The sequence below is a fragment of the Acartia tonsa genome, chromosome 13 (genome assembly GCF_053477335.1).
Source record: "Acartia tonsa isolate MP-2025a chromosome 13, ASM5347733v1, whole genome shotgun sequence".
NCBI classification, from domain to species: domain Eukaryota; kingdom Metazoa; phylum Arthropoda; class Copepoda; order Calanoida; family Acartiidae; genus Acartia; species Acartia tonsa.
Window position 1 is genome coordinate 30,012,334 of NC_137272.1, and position 17,977 is coordinate 30,030,310.

Consider the following 17,977-nt stretch of genomic DNA (forward strand, 5'->3'; position numbering starts at 1 on the left):
GATTTGCTTATCCGTCAATCTTAGAATGCCAGCTTTGCTTATTAGTAGCGAAGCTACTCTATAATTCCATGTATTTGCCAGAAAGATAGGTGGCTGAATTTTTAAGTTTGATGTTTCTCGCATCTAAAAGCATCTTTTGTCTGTTAAAAAATTTAAGGATTTCTATGAGAGTAAATGTAGTTTCCTTGGCTGCTATATTCAATACTAACGGCTACGCCCCTAGAAGCATTTGATTTGGGAGGGGGAAAAGTTGACCCCCACCATTATTAATTGAGTTTCAAAAAGTATGAAAATATTTTTTTGTGGGGGGGGGGGGTATTTTTACTGGGAGTGTGGAGATACCCTTCCCTGGACCTATAAGAAGCTTCACTGTAAAGAAGAACCATATCAGTTCAGCGGTTAGCGAGATCCTTCACTACAGAAAAACACTTACTACTTTATGTAATAGGATAAATATTAAAATTTGAGGGATTGCTGTTCATAACATTGTGATGAAGTTATTTTAATTTCTTAGCTTCGCTTACTATAGATGTTATCATATTAGTTTATCTATAAAATCAAAATATTGCTTATCTGTAGCTTTTTCCTACTTTTAAGAATCAAAGAGGATAGGTCAAGATTTTTTAAAAACCTGATAAGGAATAAATTATCTCTAATTTATTGAGAAAAGAACATATTTTAATCCAGGTATAAGGTATAACCAACAAGTGAAATAAATCTAAAATAATATTGGGGGACGTCAATTTTACGATGTGTTTCGGGATTTTTTTTTGAATTACTTTCGTTATTGGTATAAGCTGATTTTAATCTCAGATATATAATTTTTAAAGAGAGAGGGAGTGTCTCATTAGAAAACAAAAGTTATTTTTCTTTTCCACACAAAGCAATGATAAACCGCGGGCCGCCCCCCCCCCCCCATCTCATTTTAAAATAAATAAAAATATAGGAAGGGGGGGGGGTAGTTTTTGCTTGTTTGTTTATTACTTTAGATCAGGTTAAGTTAGGTTATTGGATAGCCCCACAAGGTTAGGTCACCACAGGTATAATCCCCGCAAGGGGTAAGTTATATAAACTACCTTTCCCTTGTGTTACATTTACTTTTAAAGAAAAGGGTAAAGAGCGGGGGGGGGGTAGAGTGCATCTCATACCAATAACGAAATTAATTCGGAAGAAAATCACGAAACCTATACGTGTTTTTCAGCTGGCATTTGGGGGCAACACATCGTAAAATTGACGACCTCTCCATTTGCCCCCCAAATTTATTTTAGATTTATTTTGCTTGTTGGTTATACCTTATTCCTGGGTAGAGTGTATCATTGCTAAAAACCTTATTACATTGTTTTAGGTCATCCGCGTGGAGTTTTGACAGATTTTTCTCAAGTATTATTGAATATGAAACTCCTAAAGTTGTAAAGGTAAGTTTTTTTTTATAGATATAGCTTATAATATTGTCTATTAATCAGAGGTGGGTTCTCAAAAAAAAATCATAGCTTAAAAGGACTCTCCACAGAAAAATCAACTTTGGATTTTTGAAAATCTAACCTGAAACTATTATTCTCTGTTCAATTTTAGGCATTTTTGTTTTTGTGGCATCGCAATCGAAGCCCTTTGAAAATTTTGTCCGCCGCCTATTTGTACTGCCGCTATAACAATATATACTACACTTTTCTCCACTCAGTATATGTTTGCCGCTAAAGAACATTTGCTCCATTGCAACCTGCCGCTCTACGATTTATCCTCTTCCTTGACTGGACAATCCTGCCGCCTCCAGTTTGTGTTCGCCTCCGCCAAATATAACCATCTTTTGCCGCAGTTGCCGCATTCATCGCCCTTCTCCGCCGCTACTCCGCTATACATTGCGTACGTTGCTATACACAACACCCCCAGCCTCCATTTAATTTCTGAACAAGGGAGAGGGGAGCATGTATTGAAACGCGACATACAGCAATGAATAGCGGAGTAGCGGCGGAGAAGGGCGATGAATGCGGCAGCATAGAAGCTAAAAATCATTAAGCAGCACAAATTGAATGGCGGGAGGATTCACTTAAAGGAGGTAAAAAATTTCAAAGGGCTTCGATCGCGATGCCACAAAAACAAAAAATGCTTAAAATTGAACAGAGAATAATAATTTCAGGTTAGATTTTCAAAAATCCAAAGTTGATTTTTCTGTGGAGAGTCCTTTTAAACGGCAATAGTAACCATTTTGCAAAATTTTATTTATGTTTATAAACTTCAAGAAAGGTGTTCTAAAATCATTTAAGAATTCTTAACATAAGATTTTATTTATTTTTTTATATTTTTATATGATTTTTGAGGATTTTTTACAAATTTTTTTTTTGTGATCTGGCTACCAAAGCGCTGTTTCAGCGAATCTAATTTTTTTAAAAGAATCCACCGCAGTTAAATTCACTTGTCCTTTAGTTTAATATACACTAAAATTTTAACATTAAACAACTATAGAATAGCATTTTATACATTTGTACATACTTCTTTATGACAAAGTATAGTTGTTAACAAAATCTCCAGGTAGGGAGGGGACATTGGACTGTAAATTACACTTATACCCAAAGTTTTATAAATGCGTAACTTAAAATCTGTGGGTACTTTTATTGAATTGTGATTTTAAACTCTTCAACTAATAAGTTTATTCAACAGAATTAATAATTTTTTTATCATAATAAGGAATGTACATCAATTTATCATCCATTGTCTCATCCCCTAAGATTCTCTTAAAACAATTAGTAGAACAGGACAAACAAAATTTAATTTCTGGTGACATATCCAGTAAGATCTTGTGAATGGCTAATTGTCTACATTTTTTAGATGGCAACTTCTACTATTGTTTTTTAAGAAAACTAAATTTTAAAATATATAAATATAATACGTTAATTTATATTTTTTTATGTTATTTTTTTGTCGCTTATAGATAAAATACCCGGTATGTTAAGTTTGAAAGCTTAGCATCTTGTTAAATAAAATAAAATAAAATAAATAGGACTTCAAAGTGTTTTACAAATAATGATAGTTAAATCCAACACCTTCCTAAATAGATAGTTATACCATAAAATTTTACTTAAAAAATTGCTTATTGTCTTCTTTTATTTGGCTTAATGATATGTAGAATAGATTTTGATAAAAGTTAGTTATATAAATAGATGTTTTACGTATATAAAAGTTACAGAATGTTTATCTGTATGTGTGACTTTTTTTCGTGTGTAGTAAATGATCTCGCTAACCACTGAACCGATATGGTTCTACTTTATTAAAGTTTTGGTCCAAGGAATGTTTTTAGATTTTTTGAGATACCTTCACACCCCTAGGAACACAGTAAAAGTGTCGGACTGATTATGACGTAACAAAAAAAAATTAGCCAATGAGAGGCCATTATTGACCAATGGTAAAATTTAAAGTGGCCTCTCATTGGCTAATTTTTTTGTTACGTCATAGTCAGTCCGACACTTTTACTGTGTTCCACCCCTAGGAGAAAAATCGATTGAGAACCCACCACTCCCCAACAAAGTTTTTAAACTTGAAGAAAAGGACCAAGAAACTTCCTCCTTAAATAGCCCCTAGGGTTCTCTAAGGGCCTCTAGGGGCTTAGCCGCTAGTAAATAAAAGAGTAATAAAAGATTTTCTTGATTATTTATTTTCTTAGTTTGTAATCCAAATAAACAAAGAATAAACATTGCGAAATATATTCTTTATTTGTAAAACGTAACATGTTACAAATTTAAGTAGCGAAGCATCTCTATAAATGTTCGTATCTGTCTGTATGTCCAATTGTCTAAAATGATAAGGGATCCAGATTTTTAATTTTAGTTGTGTAGACAGTTCATTACTTATAACTTTCCTCTACCTTTCTTCCCCTTCCTTTTTGTCAGAGAGAGAGGGGACAATGAGCTGTTTATTACACTAGTCCCAAAAGTTTTATAATAACGTTTTTAATTCGTTGGCTCTACAATTTTGGGCACTTTTAATGAATTTGATTGGTTGATTTATTAAGTTGAGTGTCCCAACGTTTCAACCAATAATTGTAATCTACAGAATGGCTAATTTTGTGTATTACATTGTGGTTGTACATCAATTTATCGACCATTTTCTTATCATTTTAAATACCTGCCTTTTGTTTTCTTTAATAAGCAAATAATTTCTTGATATTGCTTTGCTGCCTATGAATGTTGTGATTCTTGTTTACTTCTAATTTGTTTATTGATCAAAAAGACGATTCAAATGACACAGTATTTGTATTTTTTATATCAAGAAATTGTATTCAGAATGTGCTGTAATATTAAATTTTTGGTTTAAAAATTTTCCCATGATTTGTTTTTGTGTTTGACATTTAACTATGATTAGATAATAGTGTTTTAATTGTTTGGGCTTTTAGCAAAACCGCACCATAATATTAGATTAGGTTTCTAGTTAGTAGAATCTTTGAGAATTGTACTTTTAGAATGTAGAATTAGTTGCTTTTGTGCTTTATTTTTACAGAAAGAGCACTTAATATCAAGATTTGTAAGACACTTTGCCGTTAAAGAAGAAAGGTTGGATAAAATTCTCTGACCAATAAAGTTCTTAAAAAAAATGGTAAATATAACACCTAGCAGGAGACCCTAACCCTGCATGAATACCCTGTACCCCAATTAAGCAAACCTAACATAGTCTAAGGTAACAATTACAACCACAAAAAAAACTCCCCCGTATCACTAAGATCGGGCGAGGGCGTGTAAAAGAAGGGAAATAAAGGGGTGTTTATCCCCCTCTAATGAATTTGAGGGTTCCGTTTGCGAAATTTTACTCCCTTAAATTTGAATTACCACCCATATTGAGATTTGTATTCCCCTCAAAAAAAAGCCTGATCGACCTTGGGAGGAAGGAGGGGGGATTGTGTTCGACCAGTCACTTTGAAGGAAATCATCAAACATATACAGCATACAATTGTGTGTGTGTGTGCTATGAAAAATTATGATATTTGTTCCACCTGGCAAAAATGAAATATAAAACCACAGAGAGAAAGAGAGAAAAATTTTCTTAAAAATAATAAAAAATCAGTGATTTCCTAAAATCACCTATTTGAAATAAATTGAAAATAAGATCTTTATTTTTTGTTTGTTTATTACAAGGTCATGTTATTTTGGGTATTGGGTCCCACAGGTATAGGTCTTACAAGCTTATGGTATCCAGCAGGGCTTAGAAAAATAGGGGGTAGGGGTCATGTAAGGAAAGCACCTAAAAATCAAACTAAAAAAAGGGATTATTTGGGTTAAGTAGATAGATTTATTCAATATTTTAGTAACAATATTCTTATAATCATTATAAAAAACTTAAACTAAATTATTCCATTATCATATACTAGTGGCTTCGCCCCTAGCCTCTAGGAACTTTGCCCCAAGAGGTATAATTACATCTTCTATTACTTACCCAGCAGAACGGATCGCATATTTTCGCACCTACCCAGCAGGAAAACATTTTCTTGATTAAATAACGAATTCGCAAAATTCCTAACAAAAAAAATAGCGATTAAATTACGAATTTGCAAAATTCGTAAAAAAAAAAAAAAATGGGGGGAGGATTTTTTTTGTTTTTGGGGGGGTTGGGGGTGTCCCACCCCCAAGCAAATAGCTTAAAACCACTGCAGGACCAATATGTATATACCCTGAAGAGTAGAATCCGATCGGTTCAGTGGTTACCGAGATCTTAAGCTTCAGACGGACGGACTGACGGACAGACAGACAGACAGACAGAAAGACATCAAGCTACTTTGTATTATAGATTATCATTTCATCATAGTAAGGTACGGCATGTGGTTTTAAAAATATTGATTAAAACCGTATAAATACTCCTTACTAAGAGGGAAGTCATTTTCTAGTAAATCCTGTAAAGGTGTGTGTTATAAGGCCTAAAAATAGTAGTAGAACAATAAGGTGCTCTATATATTTGTATTCCCTATTGAATAGAACAATAGGGAAATTTTTTGGGTTTTTTTGATAACCGTACCTGGAATATCTTTAAAAAATAAGATATTTCTATCAAACGCTTTGTTTGGCTCAAACTGACAAAAAAAAAAAATATAATTATAATAATAATGTTTTCTATAGGTACAAGGTAAAGGTTAAGAACAATCTATACCATTAAACAAAGGAAACAAACCTATAGAAAACATTATTATTATAATTATATTTTTTTAAAATTTTTGTCAGTTTGAGCCAAACAAAGCGTTTGATAGAAATTTCTTATTTTTTAAAGATATTCCAGGTACAGTTATCAAAAAAAAAAAAAAAAATTTCCCTATTGTTCTATTCAATAGGGAATACAAATATATTGAGCCCCTTATCGTTCTAATACTATTTTTAGGCCTTATAACACACACCTTTACGGGATTTACTTGAAAATGACTTCCCTCTTTATACAGACAGATTTTTGGAAAAGAATACATTCTTAGGTGAAATCTTTAGTGGTGGGCCGGGAAACACTTTGGAAATGCCCACTGGATCAGTTACAGTAGTCATTTTTGCAGTGCCAGTGAGCCGGTGGGTGTTTCCAAAGTGTTTCCTGGCTCACCACTGCCATTTTGGTTTAAGGATTGCTATTAGGTGAGACGCTTTCAAAATCGGCTCACTAGAGGCATTTACAGTAGCATCATTGTGATTTAAAGATCCAGCTCTTGTATTTTTTTTTCCATAGTATTACTAGAGAATATTTTTCTCTGTCCCCATGTAAGATATTTTATAAAACCACACGGAGTACAAATAAAACTATTCTAATGGAATGTGCATTCAAAATAATAAAACAATCTTAAAACAACAGCAAATAGATATCTGTAAAATACCCACTACAAGTCCCTAAGAATAAGATTGTTTTAACCTTAAAGTTAACTTCAAAAGCAACTATCATAATTAGCAACAGAGAAATCCACGAATACCTTATAAACTAAAGACAGGAAATTTGAATAATTGAGTAGCTTTACAAAAATATGTAATATCAATGAATTTGAAAAATGCACATTTGCTATTAATAAAATTTGACTGAGTTGTTGGAGAACCTAATTTGTAAAACATAACTGCATAGAATTGCGTGAAAATAATTTTGAGAATGCATAACATTATACTTCTATGTAATTTATTGTATCATTTTACAATACAATTATTTTTTTTCTTCATACTTTATATAAGACTTGATTAGAAACATTGATCTTTAGCATTACATTAGTTTATTATGGATATACAGAAAGTGTCATGTGTGACGTCATAAAAATACGTCTACAAAAGGAAGTAAGAGAGAAGAAGTAAGAAAAGAACCCCCTTAAAAAAAGAGATAGACAAAAGACGTATTTTTATGACTCTTACTGTTTACTGTTTCCTTGACATTACCAAAGCATTTGATATCACACCGTAAAACTTATAGTTCCAGGGATCTAAAGAGATGAGACAATTAAGGCGGGTTGATTTCCAACTTTTTTGGAATTTCACATTTTCTCACATTGGCAAGGGTTTCTGGGCCAATATAAAACCCTGTTAAATTTGAAAGAGGTTTTTTAATCCAAAAACAACGGGCGCGCGGGGGTTATAAAATGTGCCCGCCCTCTTATAAAACCAAAAATTTAAATTCCTTCTAACACAGGCATGTTGCATATCAAAATGACCGCATTGCAATGCTGATTACAGATCTGAAAACCATTTTGAAAAATATTGATTCAGTCTGAAATGATTTTCAAATAACCTACCAAAATGAACAATTTTGACTAAATCAGCCTTTTTAGGTACTTAATGAGCTCTTATTCGAACTAGGAGCAATATTTTTCAAAACGGTTTTCAGATTCATAATCAGCATTTAATTTTAATATTTGGTTTTATAAGGGGGTGGTAACTTTTTATTCCCCCCCGCGCGCCCATTGTTTTTGGATTAAAAAACTTGTTTCAAGTTTCACAGGGTTTTATATAGGCCCAGTAACCCTTGCCAATGTGAAAAAATGTGAAATTCCAAAAAAAGTTGGAAATCAACCCGCCTTATGAGACATAGGCCGATAAATTTATGCACTTCCCGAATGGATACAAATGGTACACAAAATTACACCTTCTGTAGATTACAATTAATAGTGAGAAAACGTAATTATTAGTGTATTAAACAGCCTAATGTCCCCTCCCTACCTAAATAATTCATGCATAGATGATTTTCTTTAATAGTCGCATAGCTTTTTAAATAAATAAACCAATGACACATTTATATTGAAGTGTTTATGATAGAAAAATTAAAATATTTTTTGAGCAAGGCATTTAAAGCTTAGATATCTTAACACAACAAAACACTTCACAAATATTATCTTTGATTTTTCTAATTAAAATATTTGTTATCTAGGTGCATAACCCTGGCATTGGGCTTTTGAGACGAGGCCTACAGCTTGGAATAGTCATGTATGTTGGGCTTTATCAGTTATATCTAGCAAGGTATATTAATCTATCTATCAAACCATTTATTTACCCATTAATCAAGAATCTAAAGTTATAAGACAATGGCCGATAAAATAATGTACATCCCCAATGATGATACACAAATTTACCCCTTATGTAGATTAAAATTGAACACTCAAATTAATGAACGAACCAACCAAAATTCCCTAAAGCCCCCAAAGTTGTTAATCCGACGAATAAGAAAACGTTATCATAAAACTTTGGGGACTAGTGTAATAAACAACCACTTGTCTCCTCTTTCGAAATCCTCTAAATCTATGTTTCTATTCATATTATCATTTAAGGTTTTATCTATCTATCTATTTATCTACATAGTTATCTATAAATCTAATTAGATGATTATCAATTTATCTGTTTATCATTTATTTATTATTAAGCAATATATCCTTTGTCCACCAATTTATTATTCATTAATCCACGTATTATTAAATCCATAAATACATTATTCAATCATCCATATATCCATCAATTCATTTATCAAACAATCTATAAATCCATATAAAATTAATCCATTATCCAGTAAATCATATATATATAAAGGATGTGCAAAAAAAAATGCGGACCTTTTTAAAATTTAGATTGTGCGGCTTGTGTTAATAGTAGAAAAACGTTATGCATACCATTAGAACCGTTATGAAGTCTATTTTTTGGAAATATAAAAACGATTACTATGCTACGTATAGTTTAGGAGCTATGTGGTAAAATGTCCCAACTGGCTTAAAACTTGACTTGCGACTAAATCATTAAAGATTAAATTAAAGGGTATGCAAATAAAAATATGTACATTTTAAAAGTTCTAATTGCTCAGCTTGTGTTAATAGTAGAAAAACGTTATGCATACCATTAGAACCGCTATGAAGTCTATTTTTTGGAAATATAAAAACGATTCCTGTGCTACGTATAATTTATGAGCTATGTGGTAGAGTGTCCCCACTGAATTAAAACTTGACTTGCGAGTAAATCATTAAAGATTAAATTTTTTCACTTTTCTCACATTTATCAATACAGCTCCTAAACTAAAAATAGCGCAAAAATCGTACTTATATTTCCAAAAAAAAGAGCTTATGACGGTTCTAACGATATACATAGCATTTTTCTACTATTCACACAAGCCGAGCAGTTTGAATTTTAAAAATGTCCGCATTTATGCACACACTTTTTTTTATCTTTAATGATTTACTCTCAAATCAAGTTTTAAGTCAGTTGGGACATTCTTCTACATAGCTCCAAAACTATAAGTAGCACAGTAATGGTTCTTATATTTCCACAAAATAGACTTCATAGCGGTTCTAATGGTATGCATAACGTTGTTCTACTATTAAAACAAGCCGCGCAATTTGAATTTTAAAAATGTACATATTTTTTTTATATACTTTAATCTTAAATGATTTACTCGCAAGTCAAGTTTTAAGGCAGTTGGGACATTTTACCACATCGCTCCTAAACTATACGTAACACAGGAATCGTTTTTATAATTCCAAAAAATAGACTTCATAGCGGTTCTAATGGTATGCATAACGTTTTTCTACTATTAACACAAGCCGCGCAATCTGAATTTTAAAAAGGTCCGCATTTTTTTTGCACACAAAATTTAATCCATATAACAACCAAACATTTTGTTATCCATCTACATATCTATCTATGTCTGCTTATAATTCAGGATATATCTATCTATCCATCCATACTTACAAAAATTATTTTATAGGGGTTACCAAGAGTTTGCTGGTATTGAATCTTCCGTTACGACAAAGGTAATTTTGTAAATGCTAGACAGTGCAGAGTTAGCTACTTATAAAAAAAGCTAGCTGCTATACCACTTGCCTCTAAGAGCATCTTTGAGGTTGAAGGACTACCACTATAGGATGTCTGTTAGTCTGTACCAACGGGTTATCTGAAATACCTGCGTAGCTTTTCATAGGTCCATATATAGTTTTTTTTTGTGGACAATATTTATATCTAACCGAATGAAATCAAACCTGGAAAAATACATCCTTCCTCCTTATAGAGGCCTCCAGGGGCGCAGCCACTAGTATTTCAAAAATGAAAATACCCATTATACATAATGTATAAAATAAACTATTTGCTATTAGTTTGAAAAGTAAATATCAACTGATACTAACTTTTAATTAAATTAAAAGAAGTTTTTCTAATTAATTGTATTAGAAGTATTGGTAAATAGTATAATTTAATTCTGAAAACTAAAACTTTTTTATTGAAATTTTTCCTATTGGGAGAGTTTTTATGATATTTACCTAAGGTACATTACAAAGTTCAATATATTAAACGGTTTTAAATTTTCGAAAAACATTTAAAAATATGAAAAAGTGTATAGTGTCCAATAAAAATGACGTCATACAATACAAATGACCGATGATACGCCAGTATACAATTTACCAATTACAATGTAAACTGGCCTATCATTGGTCATTTTTATTTTATGACGTCATTTTTTATTAAACACTATATGCTGTTTCTAAAAAAGTACTTTTAAACAAAAGGAAAACTGTTGGAAGCTGTAAATGGAAAGAAAATATGCAGATTAAACAACAAAAATGAATTTCAGCAAAATCAAAAACTATGCATTTTCATATTAGTATACAATGCAATGTGTTGTTTTCTCTTCTATAATTAACTGAAGTAGTTGATAGTGTCTAATAAAAATGACGTCATACAATACAAATGACCAATGAAAGGCCAGTATAGCACAAGACAATAGCCGATAAATGATGTGCATCCTCAATGATGATAGACAAAATTTCCCTTCTTTAGCGTAAAATTAGTGTTGAAACGTTTGATCACTCAACTTAATAAACCAACCAATCAAAATTCAGTAAAAGTTCCCAAAGTTGTTTAACCAACGAATAAGAAAACTTTATTACAAAAACTTTGGGGATAGTGTAATAAAGAGCCCATTGTTTTCTCTCTCTTTGAATATTTTTACAAATAAAATGAAAATATGAGTTTTAGAATGAGATAAATAAAATTTTTGCATCTTTTTGAGGATTAATAAAATGAATCTATGTTCATTGTTTATTTAGTATAAAACAAGAATAATACCATCAAATGGAGGCAAAACACATAAACAAAAAAATGTGGTATCTAATATGATGTTTTTTTGAGATAGATACAGAATTATATTGAAAAAAAATTAAACAAATTTTTTTTTCTATAAAAATTCATCTGTTAAATTTCGCCAAAAACTGATTACAACTACGTTTTAAACTTAAATGATTCTCCTTTACAGTGAAGCATCGTATAGGTCCAGGCAAGGTTTATAATTGTTTTAATATCCTCAATGATGATACACAAAATCATCCCTGCAGTAGATTATAAAAAGTGGTTGAAACATTTGGACACTCATCTTTAGGAACCAACCAATCAAAATTCAATAAAAGTCCTCAAAGTTGTTTTGCAAACGAGTAAGAAGACGCTATTATAAATTATTGAGGACTAGTGTAATAAACATCTCAATGCCCCCCCCCCCCTCCCACGGAGTTCCAAGCTATGCTTTGAGACACAATCATCCTTGATGGTATTTTATCTTAGCAATATTAATTTTGCAAATCTTGCAATTTCAGTAATTGTCGAATGCAAAATAATTTGCAGTAAAAGAATTATCTTTTTTTCTCTTATTATCAATTCCCGTTAACAAGGATGACATTACATATGTTGGAGAAGCTTTAATTTAGAGATAATTAGTTCCAATCACTGGCTACACAGGCAAAAAAGTTGTGGTTTCCCACTTATTGCCTAGTCGAGCACAAAACTCCCTGCTCATTTGAAATAAATGAAAATAAAGATGTGTTATTTTTCGTTGTTAGGTTCTAGTCATATTAGGTACTCGGGTCTAGGGCACCGCAGGTAAATGACCCACATGGGTTGGGCATAAAAAATCTAACCCCCTCCATCCATCTATTTCTAACTTGTTTAAAAATAAGGGAATGTAGGGTTCAGTGCTCGTTATGCACTATGAATAAATTTAAGAATGAATAACAAAATAAAAAAAATATTGAGAAATTGTCCTAAAACTAAATTTCTAGATTGGCTGTTTAGAAAATAAATTGTTATCATTAATAACTGAGGATTTATTGAAGATAATTTATTAAACAATTTAGAAAATTATTCTTCAATCCATTCTATTATTATTTTTCTATCACTTGCGATTTAAATTATTAGTTTAAAGGACTGTCTGAGATAAAGGGGGTAATTTTTTCAAGTATTTTCTGTAAAGTTGTGTGTTAACAATTTAGTCAAATGCGCTTATTAAATTAAACTGTTCTCAATTTTGACCAAATGTATTTACATGAAATGAACCTAGTAATAGTGTCTAACTTTTTATCTTTGTGACGTAACAAAACTCCATCTCTTTTTTAGAGGTTTCCTTTCCCACCTCCCCTCTCATCCTTCGATTTTTGTTACGTCACAAAGATAAAAAGTTAGACACTATTACTAGGTTCACATGAAATGGACATAATTAAGAACAATTTGGCTTAATAAGTGAATTTGACTAAACAGTAAAACACAACTTTACGGAATATACGCAAAAAAATTATCCCATTTATTATATAAATAAAAATTATTACCCCAAGCAATTGATCAATATTTGATTTTAGGAATATTACCCTTTAAGTAGATTGAATTATTAGTTGAAATGTTTGGTCATGACTAGTTTGGATCAAGCCAATCAAAAAATGATTAAAATTACTCAAATTTGAGATATAACCAATAAGATAACGATAAGTAAATACGAGTGTATTTTACAGTCTAATGTCCCCTCCCTCCCATAGACATTAAGTTATCGCTACACTATCCATGCTCGCCGCGCATATTTGCTGAATTAAACAGTGGAAATGTAGGTTGCTATTATAGACCTCATTTGTTGTTCAGTTCTTTCATCCAGCAGACGGGGAGGGGATGGGGTAAAGATGGTGGATGAGGGGTATCATTTTTTTAACCATATGTGAGTATCAAGTACATGAAAATCTGGAGCAACATCTTTGTAATAATATTTTAATTGAAATGTTGTCTGCCAAATATTACAAATAATTTCCAGGCTGTATTTTAAAATTTTCCGCAAAAATTATCGCAGACTGTCTTTTAAAGTGTGAGAAAAAGAATAAAGTAAAGTTGTATAATTAAACTGCAAGCCTAAGAAGAAGTAAAAGACAATCCGGGTCAATTAAAGAATAGCTTCGCTACTTAAAAGCATTACGTATAGATTGTAGAGTAGCTCCGCTAATGAATTTGGCTCTGCAAATTAGAATAATTACGAGGAAAATATCAGAAATAATTTAAGTTATATAAATTTGAAGTATTTGAAATTAATATTGTATTAAATGTCTATCTATATTAAACTTTGCTATATATAAAGATACATAGTAGTTAAACTAAAATTATATTTTCCAAAGATATCTATATTTCAAATTATAAAAATTAAAGGATAAACCTAGGTTTAGGTGTCATATTTTATTATATTTTTAGAAGCAGCCATTAGTACCTAATAAAAAATGAGGCCATACAATACAAATGACTAATGATAGGCCAGTATACTTTTTAACATTGTTCAATTACAATGTATCACTGTATACTCGCTATCATTTTATCGTTTAATACATAGACTAGCGGGAAATCCCGAAACTTTAAGTTCAAGATAAATAAAAGTGGAGAAAGCCCAATCTGTCCCGATTTTGTATCACTTTTAAAAGTGCGATTCCAGTTACGTATTATACGTTTCGGGAAAGAAAAAGGGAAGGGGGGAAGAAAATCTCTTCAAAAGAGAGGGGAGAAAAGGGAAGAGATTTTCTTCCCCCCTACCATTTTTATATGACGTCACAGGAATCGCACTTTTCAAAAGTGATACAAAATCGGGACAGATTGGACTTTCTCATAAAAGTGAAGTAAATAAACATTTTTTTTATTACAAATATTTGAATTGCAGTTACTCAGTTAAAAAGTGACTGTAATTTTGTCAACTGCAGATGTATTTTATATTTGTTTACAGAAGATGATTTGAATTCCATATTTTAGTTTAAGACAAACAAGATCTTAAACTAGTTAAATATGCTATCTAAATGGTGCATTATTTGCCAAATGTACCACTTTTCTGCACTACCTCTCCGATTTTGTTAATACTCTATATTTTGGTCCGTTGGGTGATTCAAGGATGCTGGATGGCCAAAAAAAAGTTTCAGAGTCCCTGGATGCCTAGATATCTAGCTATCTATGAAGGTAGGTAACAAAAATTTAAAAAACACCCATTTTTTCACAATTTTAAAAATTAATTTTTTCATCAATCTTACATCCAACCTATACATTTTATACACTAAAATGATCGTTTATTCATGTAGAAAGCGCACATAATGCTATTTTGGGCAAAACTCTAATTTTACAGGGTGTCCAACAAAAAGTGTATTTTGGATATCTAGCGTAATACCCAAAATACCTGTCCGAAAAAAATCATTTTTTTTGGCTTAAATCCTGTGTTTCATCTGTGGGCATATGTGGTATATAACGGTTCGGACCACCCGGGACTATAAGGTTGTCAAATTTCACTTTGGGACACCCTGTAAATGTGATTTTTGCGTCTGTAGTGCTAAAACTTGGTCCAAATTGGCTATTTTTTTCAAATTACTCTAATATGTGTCTTAGTATGTTTGGCCATAGTGTTTTCTGACCAGATCAATATTTTCCTATTTTTTGGACACCCTGTATTTTCAAAAAAAGAGAAAAATTTTTTTTGTTTTTTTTAAATTTTTTTTTCTTTTTTTAAGTTACTTAAAACTGTCATATAGATACAGATTTGGACTAATAACAAAAATATTTGCCTAGTTTACAAATTTATACACTTTTGGGACACCCTGTGCATGTTTTTAAAAAATGATGGTTTTTGCCCATTTTCGGGAGGAAGGAAACGTTTTAGGGCCATAGACTATTTCTTCATTTTTGTAGAACTTTTCAAGACACATCATTTGTTATTTATGTAAAAACCGCAAAAAACGAACCGTTTTGCCGTTATTTACCGCCAAAGGCTGAATTTTTTACGTTTTTTGCCGTTCCCGAGGACTTAATGCGCATTTTTGGTAAGAAGACGTTGATTTATCAAGATAACTGTGAAGTACTTTTATTTAGGAAATTTAATTTACAAAATTTCATGTGAAGTAAAAATTTTTGTATATCTAACCCATTTTTGTCAAAAGTAATTTCAAATGCACATAGTTTATGTTTCTTTTATTACTTATAGTTATAGCAATTATTATATTATATTCACTTCATTTTCTTGTTTTAACAATTGAAATCCATCTCGACGAAAAACGGTTAGCTGCACAAAAAATTTTATTTCACATGAAATTTATTAAATTAAAATGTCTAAATAAAAGTATTTCAGAGTAATCTTGAAAAATCAACGTCTTCCTACCTAAAATGCGCATTAAATCCTCGGGAACGGCAAAAAACGTAAAAAATTCCGCCTTTGGCAGTGAATAACGGCAAAACGGTTCGTTTTTTGCGCTTTTTGCATAAATAACAAATTATGTATCTTGAAAAGTTCTACAAAAATGAAGAAATAGTCTATGGCCTTAAAACGACTCCTTCCTCCCGAAAATGGGCAAAAACCATCATTTTTTAAAAACATGCACAGGGTGTCCCAAAAGTGTAAAAATTTGTAAAAAAGGCAAATATTTTTGTTATTAGTCCAAATCTGTATCTATATGACAGTTTTAAGTAACTTAAAAATAGAAAAAAAAATTTTAAAAAAACAAAAAAAAATTTTCTCTTTTTTTGAAAATACAGGGTGTCCAAAAAATAGGAAAATATTGATCTGGTCAGAAAACACTATGGCCAAACATACTAAGACACATATTAGAGTAATTTGAAAAAAATAGCCAATTTGGACCAAGTTTTAGCACTACAGACGCAAAAATCACATTTACAGGGTGTCCCAAAGTGAAATTTGACAACCTTATAGTCCCGGGTGGTCCGAACCGTTATATACCACATATGCTTACAGATGAAACACAGGATTTAAGCCAAAAAAAATGATTTTTTTCGGACAGGTATTTTGGGTATTACGCTAGATATCCAAAATACACTTTTTGTTGGACACCATGTAAAATTAGAGTTTTGCCCAAAATAGCATTATGTGCGCTTTCTACATGAATAAACGATCATTTTGGTGTATAAAATGTATAGGTTGGATGTAAGATTGATGAAAAAATTAATTTTTAAAATTGTGAAAAAATGGGTGTTTTTTAAATTTTTGTTACCTACCTTCATAGATAGCTAGATATCTAGACATCCAGGGACTCTGAAACTTTTTTTTGGCCATCCAGCATCCTTGAATCACCCAACGGACCAAAATATAGAGTATTAACAAAATCGGAGAGGTAGTGCAGAAAAGTGGTACATTTGGCAAATAATGCACCAAATAAAAAAGTAAAACAATGTCAGTCTGTTCGTAAATCTGACAGTCCCTCATAAATGAGGTCCGGATTTTTATGGTAAAATATTGGGTTTCATCCCCCCTGCCCCCCCCCAAAAAAACGGAATAAAATTTTATGACTTAAGGTTGAATAAGTACTTTAATATTTCCACATTTCCACATGAGTCTCTTGTTTTATAACTAATTGTCAAGGTGAGATGAAAATAAGATAGAGTAGGTAGTCCACATGTAGTTGGATAACATAGAATAATACTAACAGATTTGTTTAAAGGTAGTTTGGATGATGCTATAAGATAGAGTACGTAGTCTACATTTAGACGGATTACATAGAATAATACCAACATATTTGTTAATAGGTAGTTTAAAGTGTAGATAGGATTGTACATGTTATTATTCTATGTAAAAAAAAAATTTTCTGATTTAACACTGTAATGTAATTCAATAATGAAGTTGTAAGATTTATTCTTATTTTAAAGTCTAGACTTTAGTGCTAGGGTATGATTCTATATGGTATTATTCTGTGTAAAAAAAATAATTATTCTGATTTGATAAGTGTAGACTACAGTTCTGTAATGAAATTAAAATAATAGTATTCTATGCAAGATAATTTTATCTAATTTTCAAAGTCAAGAGTTTAGTGCTTGAATAGAATTCTATATTGTATTATTCTGTGTAAAAAAAGAATTATTCTAAATTGATAAGTGTAGACTACAGTGCTGTAATGTAATTCATTAGAATAGTTTTACATGTCATATAAGACTTTTGTTTCAGGATAGGATTCTATACCATATTATTCTATGTAAAAAAAGAATTATTCTGATTTGATATGTGTAGACTACAGTGTTGTAATGTAATTCTAAACAATAGTTTTACATGTCATATAAGACTTTTGTTTCAGGATAGGATTCTATATAATATTATTCTATGTAAAACAAGAATTATTCTGATTTGATAAGTGTAGACTACAGTGTTGTAATGTAATATATAAGACTTCAGGATAGAATATAATTCTATATGGTATTATTCTACGTAAAAAAAGAATTTTCTGGTTTTATTACAGAACTATAGAATATAA

General features: G+C 31.1%; 1 protein-coding gene across 3 annotated transcripts in view; it reads left to right on the forward strand.

The window, feature by feature from the left end:
- LOC145335104 (P2X purinoceptor 4-like) overlaps positions 1-17,977 on the forward strand; it is a 129,775-nt gene that overhangs the window by 1,122 nt on the left and 110,676 nt on the right. For all 3 annotated transcript variants that reach the window (XM_080180822.1, XM_080180824.1, XM_080180823.1), the window contains exons 2-4: positions 1,346-1,415; positions 8,353-8,441; positions 10,171-10,216. In XM_080180822.1, the coding sequence (XP_080036948.1) occupies positions 1,346-1,415; positions 8,353-8,441; positions 10,171-10,216 (205 nt within the window). The remainder of the gene's footprint in view (positions 1-1,345; positions 1,416-8,352; positions 8,442-10,170; positions 10,217-17,977) is intronic.